The 15,146-nt window shown below is 41.4% G+C and overlaps 1 protein-coding gene across 1 annotated transcript; it reads right to left on the bottom strand.

The window, feature by feature from the left end:
- Positions 1–821: 821 nt before the first annotated feature.
- Positions 822–1,778, bottom strand: bet1 (Bet1 golgi vesicular membrane trafficking protein). The gene is made up of 4 exons (XM_079750146.1): positions 1,637–1,778; positions 1,404–1,510; positions 1,244–1,300; positions 822–989 (listed from the first exon to the last, which is right to left on the bottom strand). The coding sequence occupies exons 1-4, from the start codon at positions 1,653–1,655 to the stop codon at positions 834–836; spliced, it is 339 nt and encodes a 112-aa protein (XP_079606272.1). The 5' UTR covers positions 1,656–1,778; the 3' UTR covers positions 822–833.
- Positions 1,779–15,146: the final 13,368 nt, after the last annotated feature.

The raw sequence follows: 15,146 nt of genomic DNA, 5'->3' as shown, positions 1-15,146 counted from the left end.
AATTTTGGCCTTTACTGGTTCAGTCCACCAAGGTAAATGATCTAACCTTGTGGTTACAAATATGTCCCAATGTTGCAGAGGACAGTGTTTGGTGTCCGTGTTATAGTTTGTTTAATAACCGCATTTTAATGGTTATTTTGATCCAAGACAAATGCTGTATAAGGGCTCATGAGTTTTTTTTAATGTTAAACGGACTAAAGTTGTTCAAAATAAACTTTTGGCAAAAAGTTTATTTTTGACGTTATCTTTCGTTGCAAAACCAACCAACAGATTACCATGAGAACTGATTGTTTATTTACAATTAAATACAATGCTGAAATGACAAAAAAATTGCTGATACATCAATAGAAAGTAATAGTTTGTACATATTCTAAAATCCTATTTCCTCTTTCTTAAAAGTAACTCGTCGATAATGGAATCTGAACACTTTCGGGTTATAAAGAATAAAAAAAAAAAACTATCTGTAGGATTTACCATGCCTACATATCCGTTTCTCCTGGATATTACAATTTGACCTATCTATCTTCTCATTGTTTCCACATATTGGCACCAATTTGTTAATCTATATGCTAATTTAATTAATAAGACAGCCAACTTGGTTCTATAGAATATTTGCTATTTTCAGTAATTATTATTTAACTATGTTCTTCATTTATGAGGTGAACGTATCCGATAAATTCAAGGCGACCCTGGCCCTTCGCTTGAGTACTTGGAAAAACCTTCAATCTTTCTGAATAACCATTCACATCTTTGGCCTGAGACAAAGGTGGGTTGTCATGGAAATGAATGTGGAGTCAAATAGAACAGGAAGGGAGGTACATACATATAAGTTATCATCTCAGCTTAATGAACCAGTATAGGACAAAGAAAACAAAACAGCAAAAAAGCAACATATAGCAAAGTAGTTTTGTCTGGCTGCCTCTGGAGAGCTGCTTCACTCTTCCAATGGTGGCGCCAAGCAAGCCACCCGTCGAATCAAAGTCTGTATCCTACATTGGGAGGTACAGTAAGACATGGTAAGTATTACCCAGATCTCATACATGCATTTACACTTCCAACCCGTGGCATACAAATGGCAATATTGTTTACATTTGCTCTTATTTGAAAAGATAGAAAGGCAAATAACATCTTTGACTTATCTTCACAATAATAACAATTGCTAAAAAAAGAAAAAAAGGCTCTTCAAATAGCTGTGGGTAATTTAATGTGGGTAATTTACTACACGACAACATTACACACTAACCATATCATCCAGCATTTTGTTCTGGTACTTCACTTCGGTTCCGATATCGATGGTCAGCTGTGAAGCGACAGATCATGATGTGAGTGATGCGTCAATGATCTCAGGCTGTTTGCTTCCTGAGCCTCCAGTATGCTAACAGACAGAAACTAGAACTACTTACACTCTTTAAGGCTGTGACTTTCGCTCGAAGACCCTCTTGTAAGTGTTCATTTTCTTCTTCATATACACTGTAACCACTTGCGACATAGTTGCCGGGTTGCCCTTCGCCTATAAATGACAGTCAACTATTATAACAACACAACACAAGCTAGCATAAACATTGACAGTAGGGCAACAGTGGTGTTAACGTTCAGCTTCAAAATGAGATGAAAACCACATTTTGTTTTATCTTACCTAAACCTGCGCGCCTCATGTTGACTCCTTGATCACACACGATATCTTACGGTAAAACTATTTCCGACCAAATACTTCGTTTAGCTTAATCAGATCCGAACAACATGAACAAACTGTTATAGCCCGCTAACGCCACGACATCATACGGTGGCCTGTAAGGTAACGCCCACGTATGCCTACTCAGCTCTAAAAGGAAAATGAAAGTTGGAGAGGCTATGAGTAAAATAAAATCAGCTCATCAACACATAGTCATGCTACATTATTAAAACAAATTGTGAAAAACTTAATAGCAAGCACAATAAAAAAAACAATTAGCTCCACAATGTTGTAGTAACAGTATACTTTTATTTTCTAAACGTTAAATCAAAGAATAATCATAAGAACTGTTATTCTAGTTCCCCGATCAACCCCAAACATCCTTGACTTGAATCACTGTTGTTATTTCCCTTTGTATCTATCAAACTACAGGGTAGAAACCTCGCATACTTTACAATCAGCATCAGGCCCTTTATACGGTTAGTGTACATGCATTCTCGTCGGAGTGTTCATACACAGCTTTGGACGGGAATACCTAGCTCCTCAGAAATAATCCCCAATAAATTGAAATGACAAATGTATATATGCATGTGCAACTAAGGTCTGCATTCATTTGAATTAATATTCACATAAATTAGCATTGACAAATAAGCCAAACAGAAGTATGCAAAGTTAAAGTCAAAGTCAAGTTTATTGCATCCAGAACAATGGAAATTACATTGCTTATGCCCACCATCATACCCACAGTAGATGGTATAAACATGCATCTGCGCCTATAGTTACAGACACTGATATAATAAATGCACTATACACTATCTATATAAGATAATAAGTTAGCATTAAACACACAGACATACAATTAAACAAGTTCTGCAAAATTACGTTTAAAGTGCTCATTGTGCTGCCTAACCGCTTGTGGTATAAAAACGCACCAATTATAGGTTCAGAAGAAGACAAAAAAGCTTAAAATAGGCTCTCAAAAGCAAATGGATCTTTAAAAGAGAGATATTGTTATTTTTGATGAGCTGGAAATGCTTCACTAAAATGTTTTACAGAATGTGTGGTAGGCTACATCAAAGGAAGATAAACATGCATGGCAGGTTTAACAATGGCCACAGTGAACATATTATCTGAGATGTATATGATCGAAAAGGGATTTCCAATAGTTCCCTAATCCTCGAGATGCTGCCTTCCATTGATTACCTTTTCTGGTGCCTCCAAAAATCTTTTTTTTCCGCACCTATAGTTTGGTGCCAATACTACCGGCAGACAGCAAATCTGATTGAAAAGATTAGAATGTCTTTTCCTGACGTTTGTTAGCAATCCAATAGCTCATAAATAAATAAATCTGACCCCTCTGGCTGGAGATAGTGTGTTCCCATACCACACACACACACACACACACACACACACACACACACACACACACACACACACACACACACACACACACACACACACACACACACACACACACACACACACACACACACACACACACACCCACCTTCTTAGTGTGTTCCTCTGAGGCCTTGTATAGAGCCGTGGTGTGGGAAGTGGCTATCTGTTTAGTGGCCCTGTGCCTCCATGACATCTCTGGGGATCTGAAGGAAGACAGATTGATCTTTGGACATAGGAACGCTATAAAGAGAAACCACAGATCCCCTTTAAACCTCTGCTGTACGAAGACACGCACACCGACACTCAAACACAATGCCGTGATTACGATTTTGTTGATGTGCTGGTGATCATTTCTGGTTCCCATATCTATAAATGAAAACAGATACGCGCAGGTAACAAAATGGAGTAATTACGCCCTAGTCTGTAGGTTATTCTAGTATACTGGACATTAGGTTTACTCTATGATACATGTATAAATTGGGCAAATTAGTTGAATTTTATAGTGATATAGCTTTTCATTTTTTGATGACTTTACATCATCTCGTCATCACCTAATTCATCTCACTCAACGGCTACTATTATTATTTTTTCAAATGAGGAGCAGAACTTTATGAGGAGCAGACCTTAGACTCATACTCAAGGCTTTATTCTTGTCCTTTATCCAGCATGACTGAAACGACCACCCCCAAACACCTGTCCAGTTAATTTGCTCTCTCTATCTTGTCTCTTGTTTTCCAAGACTCTGTCCTGTCTAATCTCTACCTTCTGATTGACAAGTTCAATACGTCAGCTGCCAGATTTTTGGCACTCTTCGTGTACACAACCCTGCTCAGATATATGTATAATAATGTATTTGTAATAAAAAGCAACATGCAATGTAATGCCTTTTTTTGGGATAACTATCATCAATCTACAGCCTTCCTATATAAGTGCAAAACCAAGAGCATACTGTTGATTATGTCTGTTGGCTTAAAAGCCCACGGCTGGCTTAACTTTTTAAAGTGCTTTGTTGGCTAATAAGACATGCCTATAAGACACATGACATTGTCATTTAAACAGCAGAGAAACTTAGGGAGTGAGTGAGCAGAAAGGAAGGACTCCTTTGTTTAATTCATTTTTATTTCATAATTGTGCTCTCTTCGGCTCTTTCCCCCTCTCTCTCTCTGTACAACTCTCTTACCTACAGAAACTCTTACTGTCAAAATACATGCTTGGCTAATCAGCAGGAGGCAGGGTATTTACATTTCTGCTTCAGTGAGTGGTGTCAGTTTACCAGATGAACATTGACAGCACAACCCTTGGAGACATGGGTTACAAACAGCAGATGACATACAGTTGGAACAGCTGCATAAACACTGTGGTCTGGCACACTGGGAGCTCCAAACCTCAAGTGGTTGGCCTATTGAACTATTCATATACAGTTAATATGGACTGCGTGCTTGGCCTTTTTAATTATTGTAGAAACAGGATTTATTGTACGGCGCTTCAGCAGAGTCTTTCATATAATGGAGCACGTTCATAGGAAGGAAAACAGGCAGGACTTTCCATACAGTCTTCAATGAGAGAGCAAATGTTAATGACTTCTAGGGTCACTTTGTAGGAACAAACATCAAAGGATCAAAGACACATGAACCAAAAAGTGTTTCTCAGCATCTAACTGGGAGCCTAGGTCATTGAAAATACACGTCTTGTTTACAGTGGTGATTCAAATGTAAACTAGAAAACAAAGATTGCACCCTAAATTTGAGAGAGGAAGGGAGCTACCTCTAGGTGCAAGGAGAAAGTATACAAAGCACGATAAATCAAGTAATTCCATATTTATCATATGCGATAAATACACAAAAACAACAATTTACGAAGTAGGCTTGACTTTTTTGCATGGGCGTATATTTAATTCAATTTCTGATTTTTTTCCACAGTTAACCAGTTTTCTCTTCAAATAAAGAAGCGCACATGAGGTCATGTCGTTAGCTGATTGGTTATTAGCTGGTACATGCTGTGCTGATTTAGGGCAGCCATTGGCAGCACCTGGCATGTTATTATATTATTATCATGCAATCTCATCATGCAAGAGAGGCAGCAGCTATGAGGAACAGAAGATGCATAGTTATGTGAATTTGTACGCCATTCCCTAATGATCACACACACACACACACACACACACACACACACACACACACACACACACACACACACACACTGTAGTACGTGTATAATACTATTATTATTATATGTGTATAATAATACTTCATTACGCTGCCAATCACTCCGTGCCTTTGTTTAGTGGACTGTGTGGTTGTGATCTGTGCACACTGATCTCACAACATTTTCCCTGTATGCCACCGCACTACACAGATGACATTATTGTTATTGTTATATATAAATATTCTGTACATTATATATATATATATATATATAAAATTAAGGATCTTGGAACACATAAATGTCATTGCCAGCTATGACTACTTTGCCTGTTATGTTGTGCATTTGACTAATAGAATAACATGAACTTGAACTTGCGCTGGTCTGAGTGAACAAAAACTAACTGGGCTATAATACGTGTTCTGAATGCCGGCGAGTATTGATCCACGTGACGCAGTTGCAGTGAGTATATGAAAGGATGGACGAAAATAAGTTTGAAAAGCATTCTACTCAAGGGTCAAAGACAAGACCGAACCAGGCTGCTATTCTGATACAACACCCTGTGTGTGGGAAGACCAAACAGTGAGATCTGCGTTTCAATCGCATTATAATGAAGGATAAATAGAGGTGAACTCCCACCAGTTCTTTCCAAGAGACTAATTGGTCAAGGTGTGCAGTTGCTGTTGTTGTCTGCACTCATAGAAACTTGCAGATGCAAATGTGGATATGTAGAAATAGGCATGGCCATTGATTCGTCAAAAGGAATCAAAGCACTGTGCTCAAAATGCAGGACTGGGAGATATTCGATTTGTCTCACATCCATGTTTCTCTCACTCTCTCTCCTTCTCCGTCTCGGGTCAGTCGCCTTCCCTCCCTGTGCCTCTTTATCGAAGTGTCCCCATCTCTGGCTTAACTGTATTGCTTACTTTCGCTCTCCTGGCCACTAAAGCAGAAGGTAATGCCACCATGCGTTCATCTCCAAAGAAACTCTGATAGGTTCAAAAGAGGTTCATGGTTTGGGTCCGCATGAAATATCCCGGCCATCTTTCCTCAGATACCAACTCTGCACCTGAATGAAAGAACTAAACCAAAAATAAAACAGTAATTTGCATCCCATCGGGGGTTGCGAGCAAGGCTGGAACAAGCCTAGGGAATACTTCAAACCACAGTTCAAAGCAACGTTAAGCATGAGATTCAACCTCTAAAAATAGCATTGGAACAGAACAACCTCCTGTCTTCCCTGTCTCCCCTGGCATTGGTTTTAGTCCCATATGACTTACTCCCCTCACGTTTCCCCAGAGCAATCCGGCTAATGGAGATGAGAAGGATATCAATACAGCCAGAACAGGGGAGCTACACAATGGACACAATGAACTAATGATGTGCACACATACAGGTCTGACTGGGTCTATAGCTCATCGATCCTGCTCACCAGAGTTTTAGGTATGCTAAAGGATTACAAGGTAATTAAGTGCAAACAACTGCAGCCTACACACTGATGTTGATAGTCCACAAGTCAAAATGTGGATGGTAACAATCCGTTTTGTAGGAGATAATTACAGTTTTTTGGATGTTTTTTAAAAAAGCCTTTGGTTTTAGCTTAAAGACATTTTAATGTTGTGTATGTACAGGTTATCGGCATCCATTCATGTCAGTGTAAATGTGTATATATTAAATCACTTTCATGAAAGACATGCCCAGGGGAACGTGTGTGTGTGTGTGTGTGTGCGCGTACGCGTGCGTGTGTTAGCATTGGCCCTCACAAAAAAAAGTTAGTTTTTCGTGGATCAAGAGTTCAAAGCCCCTGAAATAACAAACTTCAAAATAAACACAGAAGGTATCGATTTTTTTTGTGTTAAGTTTTAGAAATGCTATAATTCACAACACACTGAACCGTATGACAGGTGCAATAATTGGCTGCAAACAAACTAATAAAGCAAACTAACAGTGATTGAAAATAATTGACGACTTCTTTAAGTCACAATAATAAGACACTCAACAATTTGACAGTGTAAAAATATCGAACCTGAACATGTTTTGGTTTAATGGTCTCTCCCCTTTGTAGGCAAACAGACAAAAGATCAACTAATTAGGGGTGCACAAAGTGATGTCAGTGATAATTACTGTTACCACGGCGGTGATAGCCTCAGTGCACAGCGTCACTGTTAAACAACATGAATATTAAAACAACGATTCGCTAATTAGATCCCTCCCTGTACGCTCAACTTGAAGAACGAATATTCACGGGCCGATGAGATCGGGGAACGAGCCAAACACCGGAGGGGATCCTAACTTCTAATTTTTTCATCTTTCTCTTTGATCATACTAGTTCATTTCTTAAGTGTCTTTTAATTGCTGTGCTAAACTTTGGTCGTTATGTGAAGCACTTCAAAAAAAGCTAGTTCTGCCCATGCCTGAGTTTTTATTTAAGTATCTTCCATTGCAGATATTGGGCCGTTTGTATTTTTCACAGGAAGTATCAGTACCTTTCTTCAGTAAGTGTTTTCACCTCATATCAGCCTCTTGAACAGAGAAAAAGGGGTACACTCTTCATTCAGGCTGTACCCCGTTGGGATGAGGTTTCTTGTGTGCTGACCTTCATTTCACAGTAGTGGTGGTCGTCCGTAGCTCCCCTTCCATCCAACCACACTCCTTTACCCTCTTGTTTTACCACTGAGTCCTCGCAAGAAGAAAACAAAGGATCATTTGTTTAGTAGGACTGAATAATTCTCTTATGGTAATGAGCAAAGGTAGAGAGTGGTGCTGAATACAAATCACAATTTGGTTTGTTTAATATGGTTCATGTAAGGTATAATTTAATGTTCAGGGCGTATCAAGAGAAAGTAAAAGTGCGTCAGCGAGAGAGTGAACCCACACTGAGGCCACCAGGGAAAATGGCAGATGTTCCTCCGATAATGAAAAGCATGTGGTAAAAAATTATGATCTGCAGCATTTACAAGCTCTCTGAGACCTGGCAGCGTGAGCTGGGATAAGGAGTGAAATCAAATCTATATATCGTTCATAGGGAAAGATCAGTAGTACTCAGCATATTTCCCGGAGCTTTTGCGGCACATGTTTGTTGCCTATGTGACCAAGCGATGATTTTAACCTTTTAATCAGTATATAATGAGTCAATAAAAAACACATTTCACAGGGGTGAAGTGTGGTGAAGACTTTACTCTGTGAAATCTTGCTGCATGCGACCAGTAGCTGTACCATGGAAGTATAATAACAGCCAAGGGAGACTATGCTTCAATCAATAGATTGAACATTGTTCTTTGTGTGCAATGATATATAAACAATATATCGCTTATCATTGGGTTTATTATCATCATTTGTGAATAATAATAATAAAGATTTCTTACATTTATATAGCGCTTTTCAAGGTACCCAAAGCGCTTTACATTGAGGGGGGGGGGGGCTCACTAACCACCAACCAATGTGTAGCACCCACTTGGGTGATGCACGGCGCCAGAACTCCTACCACACAACAGCTTGAGGTGGAGAGTGAGGGAATTAATGAATCAGCCAATTATACAGCTAGTTACATTAGCTAGTTATTATGATAATTGATGAAGTACTTAAGATTTTACTATATGGGTACTTCATATTCCACTATTTCAGTGCAGTGCGGGATTGACGATTGAGTTCCACATCCTTACGGTGACCGTGGCATTGTCGTGCGCTTGAATAGAGCGTATGTGGGAGGTTAAGTTCAATCTAACTCTGCCTTTATCAGCATCTTGCTCACTGGCCTACTTTCCCGCTTTTCAAAGCACCCTTTATCAACGTAAACCGTAATCTGATTATGAAACCAAGTAGGTATTAGAGCAGGGGTATGTTCTAAAAATACATTCAAGGATGTTCCTTTTTTAGATTTTGCTTCAATTGTCATGTGCTGCCGCAGCTAGCTACGGTAGCACACATTTGCAACTCTTTGTGCGTCCCTGACATAAAGAAAAACAAAACAAATTAAACCTATAATCATGGCAAATCGACAATTAAAAGTTATCCTAGTTAGTCCTTGTATTGGGGAACCAATTTCCTCTCTTTAATTGAAAATGCATTTGTGTTTGGAAAGTTCAACTCGTGGCATCAGACTTGATGGCACGGCTTGACGGTAGCTCGGCCGCCGCACACGACTAGCCCCACCCCCTGAATTCCCGAACAACTGAGAGAAAGCTTACTTAGGAGGGTTACATAGAGAGGGCTCTCAGAGGAAAAAAAAAAAATTCTTGGATGTGTGCGGATTGAGATAAAAGCCTTTGAGGTGGATATAGTCTACCTATTAGCATATGTCTGATAAATCCCATTGTATGCCTTGCAGAGATATCCCCCATCAGCCTCCTGTTTCGTAAAGCTTCTCTATCAGATATCTTAAAGGGGTACGTTTCATTGAAGTGTTACCTTTTTTTGAGCAAAAAAAAAAACACCAACGTCACCGCACTGAAGAGGCTTTATTAGACCCGAGTAGACCTAATTAGTGGCGCGTCTTTGTTTTTGCAAGCTACTTTCTTACTTTGCGTCATATGTAAATCGTGGCCTCCTGATATCCTGTCTGCGCTAAGAGGGTGAGTCATCATCATAACAAAGGCGAGGCGCCAGCTCCACAGGAGATAAACAACAGCGCCTTGACTTTTTTTATGTGCTTGTTTTGTTATTTTGTCAGTCATTCTTAAAGCAAAAACACATAGCTCCATCCTTTGAATAAGGATACGTCCATTTTATGGGTTGGCTTGATCTGATGTGATTTTTCGATTACAGCTTTAATTCTCTCCATCTCTCTGGCTCAGATTAGGACGGTCCAAAGCATTTTTCGTCTATTTCCCCTAATTACTTATTTTTCATTTTGTCGCCAAGTAATGATGGCTTTCGTTTATTTTTTTTTCACTGACTCAACAGAGGTCTGGTAAGGACGTTGAATGAGTCTCAAGTCCTGAGAAATATTTTCTAGCCTACCATTTTACCAATAAATTTGTAGGTCTGATCAAAATAGTATACCAAGAAATGCAAAAACAAATTAACAGGATAGGCAATGGGTAAATATCAGGGTTTGCAATTTACAACAAGATGCAGCTGCGTTGCACAAATAAACCCATAGGGAGGGCTAGTCTCCAGTGATAGTGCATACCATGGAATGAACAAAGTAAACTACTCTTAGCTCAAAGACAGGCAATATGTTACGATAGTTGCTGCTTTGTTAAGAATGTACGAGAAAAGTCACTCTGAATGTCCAGACCGACAGTAATGTCTAGTCATACTAATGCAGACTATCTGCATTCCAGTGAGGTTTTGCTAAATCCATAGTAATCTTCCTATATTACAGTTTAATACCGCCCCCGGATATCAAACATGACCGCCAATCAATTGGACGATAAGAGGGTTTTCGTAGGTATAAATGCACTTATGATTCATACGAAATTGCCTCCATCGAGAGATTCAGTTGTATCGGCATGGGCTGTTTTAATCAATACATATTTGAGGAAAGTAAACGTATGTTTGTCTTATGTAAGACCTACATGTAATGCCGCTGTTCCATAGGGATGGACACATACATACACAGCAACTCAGAAAAGTCCTATTTATCAATATACACACTCCCCAACCATGCACAACCAGGCTTGCAAACAGGGATGATTACAGTCTTCCGTCCATTATAACCCCAAATCCCATCGAGTGCACACACAGTGAAGGCCTTCATATTGAAAATACATCCATTAAAAGGAAACAAGGGGAAAAAAAAGGGGTAAAATCACATAAAGCCAGGGACGCTGGGAGGGGGTAATGAGGCACCTTAAATACAGCATGTATGGTGGGGACTTATAGAAAGCCGCATTAACACCCTGTTTATTCCTGCACGGTATCAGCTCAACCAGAGAAGACGAGACCGAACCACAGCTGGGGATTTAAAGCCCTACCCGGAGACTAGCGGTGCTTCTTTCGCCTTGGGTAAATACGTACATAGAAAGTACAAAAAAATAATAATGCCGCGGAGCACATAGAAATAATAGAAAACATGAATGGGAATAATGAGGAACATGTAAGGAGGAGGATGATCGCCGTACCAGAGGCATGGAGAACGGGATGTCCTCAGAAAGCAGTCCGGCCACACCTGATCCCCTGTCACTCACAGCAGCGCAGCAGGGTCGTCACCAGCCAACACACACACCAGCGCACACACCAACACATACGCCAACGCACCAGCCAACACACACACCAACGCACACACCAACACATACGCCAACGCACTAGCCATCACACACACTAACGCGCACACCAACACATACGCCAACGCACCAGCCAACACACACACCAACACACCAGAACACAGACACCAACGCACCGGAACACACACACCAACGCACCAGAACACACACACCAGCGCACACACCAACACACACACACCAATGACACCAACACACCAACGCACCAGAAAGCACACACCAATACACCAGAACACAAACACCAATACACCAGAGCACACACCCCAATACACCACAACAGACACACACCAAAGCGCCAGAAACCACACCACCGCACCAGAAAACACACACCAACACACAAACACACTAACGCACCAGAACACATCCGGACCTGACCCTGAGAGCTCATATGTGTCACTTTCATTTCCAAGAGGTGTGTTGACACTCTTTGCCTGTCTGTGTATGTTGGGTGAATGGTGTGTGGTGTGAAATGGGCAGGGGGGGGGGGGGGGGGTGTGCAACATGGTGCCGCTGATCGACACTGAAGTCAACGTGTGTGTCAACACAGTCAACACAGTTGACAGTTGAGACGGTTCATCCTGAGGTCTCTTTCTAACTGGTGTGTTTGTGTGTTTATGTGTGTGCGCGTGTGCGTGTGTGTGTGTGTGTGTGTGTGTGTGTGTGTGTGTGTGTGTGTGTGTGTGGTGTGACACAGGTGGGATGGAGGGGGGTGACATGAGGCAACTTGGTGCCATGTTGTGCCAACAATCGACACTGAAGTCAACATGTGTGCGTGACACATGCAGTTGAGACGTTTCATCCTCAGGTCTCTTTCTAACTAGGTGTGTGTGTGTGTGTGTGTGTGTGTGTGTGCGCATGTGCGTGTGTGTGTGTGATACTCACAGTTAAGACAGTTCTTCCTCAGGTCTCTTTCTAACTGGTGTGTGTGTGTGTGTGTGTGTGTGTGTGTGTGTGTGTGTGTGTGTGTGTGCGTGTGTGTGCGTGTGTGTGCGTGTGTGTGTGACTCTCACAGTTGAGACGGTTCATCCTTCAGGTCTCTTTCCAGCTGGTGTGTGTGCGTGCGTGCGTGCGTGCATGCGTGCGTGCGTTTGTGCATGTGTTGGTGTGTGCTTACCGATGCCGCTGTATCCCATTGGCCCATCCTCCCCTTCCTCTTCGTCCCCACCCCTCACCCCCTGCCTCCCCTTGCCCCCCCCAGCGTCATGGCTAAAGCCGCTGGATTGTGGCTCTGATGAGAACACAATCCCCGGCTTTGATGTTGAGGCTCCCTGGAGTTGAAACAGATTACTTCTGTCCTTTTATTTTATACATTAACAACAACAGCAACATACACGCCCAAGGCAGTGTAGAGGCACTGTGAGGGGCAGTGGCTCAAGCAACCCCCCCCCCCCCCCCCCCCCGTTCAGTAATTATAATGAAAACACCAGTAATTAATGTAAGGATCTCACTGCATAGAAAATGCAATGTTTTTATAGCACTTTTTTCTCAATGGTGCCCTGAAAAAAATAGATCAGGCATGCACACACAGGGTCCCCTGCACACGCAGATGTAAACCCACAAACACATACCTAGAAGCCCATGGTCCAGCCCTCCAATTCCCCAGACTCTTATCCAGTAGTTCCATGTAGTGAAGACCTTTCCCAGCCCCGGTGACTATACGGAGACTTCTCTCTTTACTGTAGGATGGTTACATTTGGGCTCCAGACGTTTAAACGTTTGAAAGACATACATATACGGTAGATGTTACACGGTTGGTTTAAGCATCTGTGTTTGGGTTGAATAGGCATTTTACAGCCTGTTTTCCAAACATTATGGGCTGTCTAATGGCCGGTATGATAGAGGATGTAACCTCTCAAAGTCTCTGCAGAGAATCTTTTGGTTGCGGGTGTTGCAAACGTCGTCCCCCCCCGTCGGCTACTTAATACAGGGTTTGTACCCTTTGTTTTAGACACGCACACCCACACACTGGGGGTGGTCATCGCTAACCAACTTAATGAACCGCACAGGCACTGATGAAACCTTCCCTTGGAGTGCTAGGGGACTTTGTGTCTGTACAGGGTTTAATGGCTTTCATCAGAATAGTGATTATATTTTATTTTAAAGGTGTATGTATGTATATACCCGCGTCTTCTCAAAGCGGGCTGGCCCCAGTGGGAATCGTCAAGCCTGTACCCCCTGTGTGCCGTGGTGATGAATGCCTTGCTTTAGTAGTCGAGCTACAGACGAGTCACGAAGAAGGAGCAGTGGAATCAAAACAATGTGTGAGGTGTGAAATTGTTTGCAGATTTGGAAGACATCATTTCGGGTTTAAAATCTTGAATCCGTTCTTGAGATGAAGCGTTATGATATGCCAGCTAGCATGTCTCTAAGAATCCTTACGGGCTTACAAATGGAACGTTTAAGGGAAAATACTTTGAATTATGTTCAAAACATAATGATGGCAGAACAATTCATGCGACAAATATCTCATCTTAATCGCTGCAAAACAAGTTTCCGTTTAGCACTTTCCAAAAAGAAGAGGAAAAAGGAGGTGTGAACGGAGGCCGCCTGTTATTCAGCAGTTTTAATGAAACGGTATTGTGAGCTAAAAGATGACTTTCTTCCTCAAGGGCACATTTGAGTGAACCTCGACAACAATCACATGCATGATTATCTGTCTTACCCGGCCCTCCATCTGTCTAAAAGGTCATTGATCTGCCATCTCCCATGAGCCTATGAACTTCTTCTGAAACTTGGGATTAAAAGTAAGAAGGAACAGAGAGAGAAAACTAATCTGCATGTATAAAGGCTATCGTGCACCCCTCTTGGCTACATCTTCAATTCAATTACATGCAGATAGAATTTTTCTCCGATTTTTGATTGTGTTGTAAAAAGATGAAAACTGCTATCGGGGTAAAGGAATGAGCAAAATGGCCGCCGCCAGAGTTATTTCGTTTTGGACTTTTGGTTAACTTGTATCAACATCCAGGGGACATGTCCCCGTATAGGAGCCAATCCAGAAGAGAGGACGCTCTTTATTGTTCATTCTGGGCTTGACAGAAAGCCTCTCAACGCCGCAGGTTTTATCAGTAGGCCCGCTATAGCCTTTTCAATATTGAACTAACTCAGGAGTGGTGTGTGTGTCTCAGATAAAAGCTTCTCCTTTTGTCACTTTCCACCAAGAAAACAATTCCAAAAGGGTAGAGAATGACATTGCTTTTCAAAAAAAGGCAGCCTTTTCTTGAATATAAATGTGAATTTTCTAATAAAAAAAGACACTAACACCAAGTGAAGAGTTATTTATATTGAAACAAGAATGGACACACGCAAGGGCGTAGGAACCGGGGGGGACGGAGGGGACGTTTCCCCTCCAATATCGGAGACAGGCGCATTTGTCCCACCTAAAAATTATAACGGATCTGTCAGGTTTCCGATATGTGTCCCCCCCAATGTTAAACTCAATCCCTGCCCTGGACACACGAAGGAAGCAAGGAAAACACACATCACATTGTGTAATACTTGCCTCCCATGCTTTTATTTAATAAAGGAAGGAAAGAAGAGGGCTTTTAAAATTATAACGGGGGTACTTGCTACCTGGTAACAATACCTCCAACGTTTACAGGCTGAATCCACAGAGACTAAATGAGGCACAGCTAGACAGCCAAAGTTGTGTATACATCACTCTATATTGAATTCACAATTTTCTCTCTACTAGATGGTTGACGCGT

This window comes from Pollachius pollachius (genome assembly GCF_949987615.1).
Source record: "Pollachius pollachius genome assembly, chromosome: 13".
NCBI classification, from domain to species: domain Eukaryota; kingdom Metazoa; phylum Chordata; class Actinopteri; order Gadiformes; family Gadidae; genus Pollachius; species Pollachius pollachius.
This window is presented reverse-complemented; position numbering and strand designations above follow the sequence as displayed.

Bases quoted from the DNA above. Each gene is read 5' to 3' on its own strand.
- bet1 (XM_079750146.1), bottom strand. The intron at 1,301-1,403 runs GTAAGTAGTTCT...GTCGCTTCACAG, and splicing joins AAGTCACAGCCTTAAAGAGT to CTGACCATCGATATCGGAAC. The intron at 990-1,243 runs GTTAGTGTGTAA...CTCCCAATGTAG, and splicing joins ACAAAATGCTGGATGATATG to GATACAGACTTTGATTCGAC.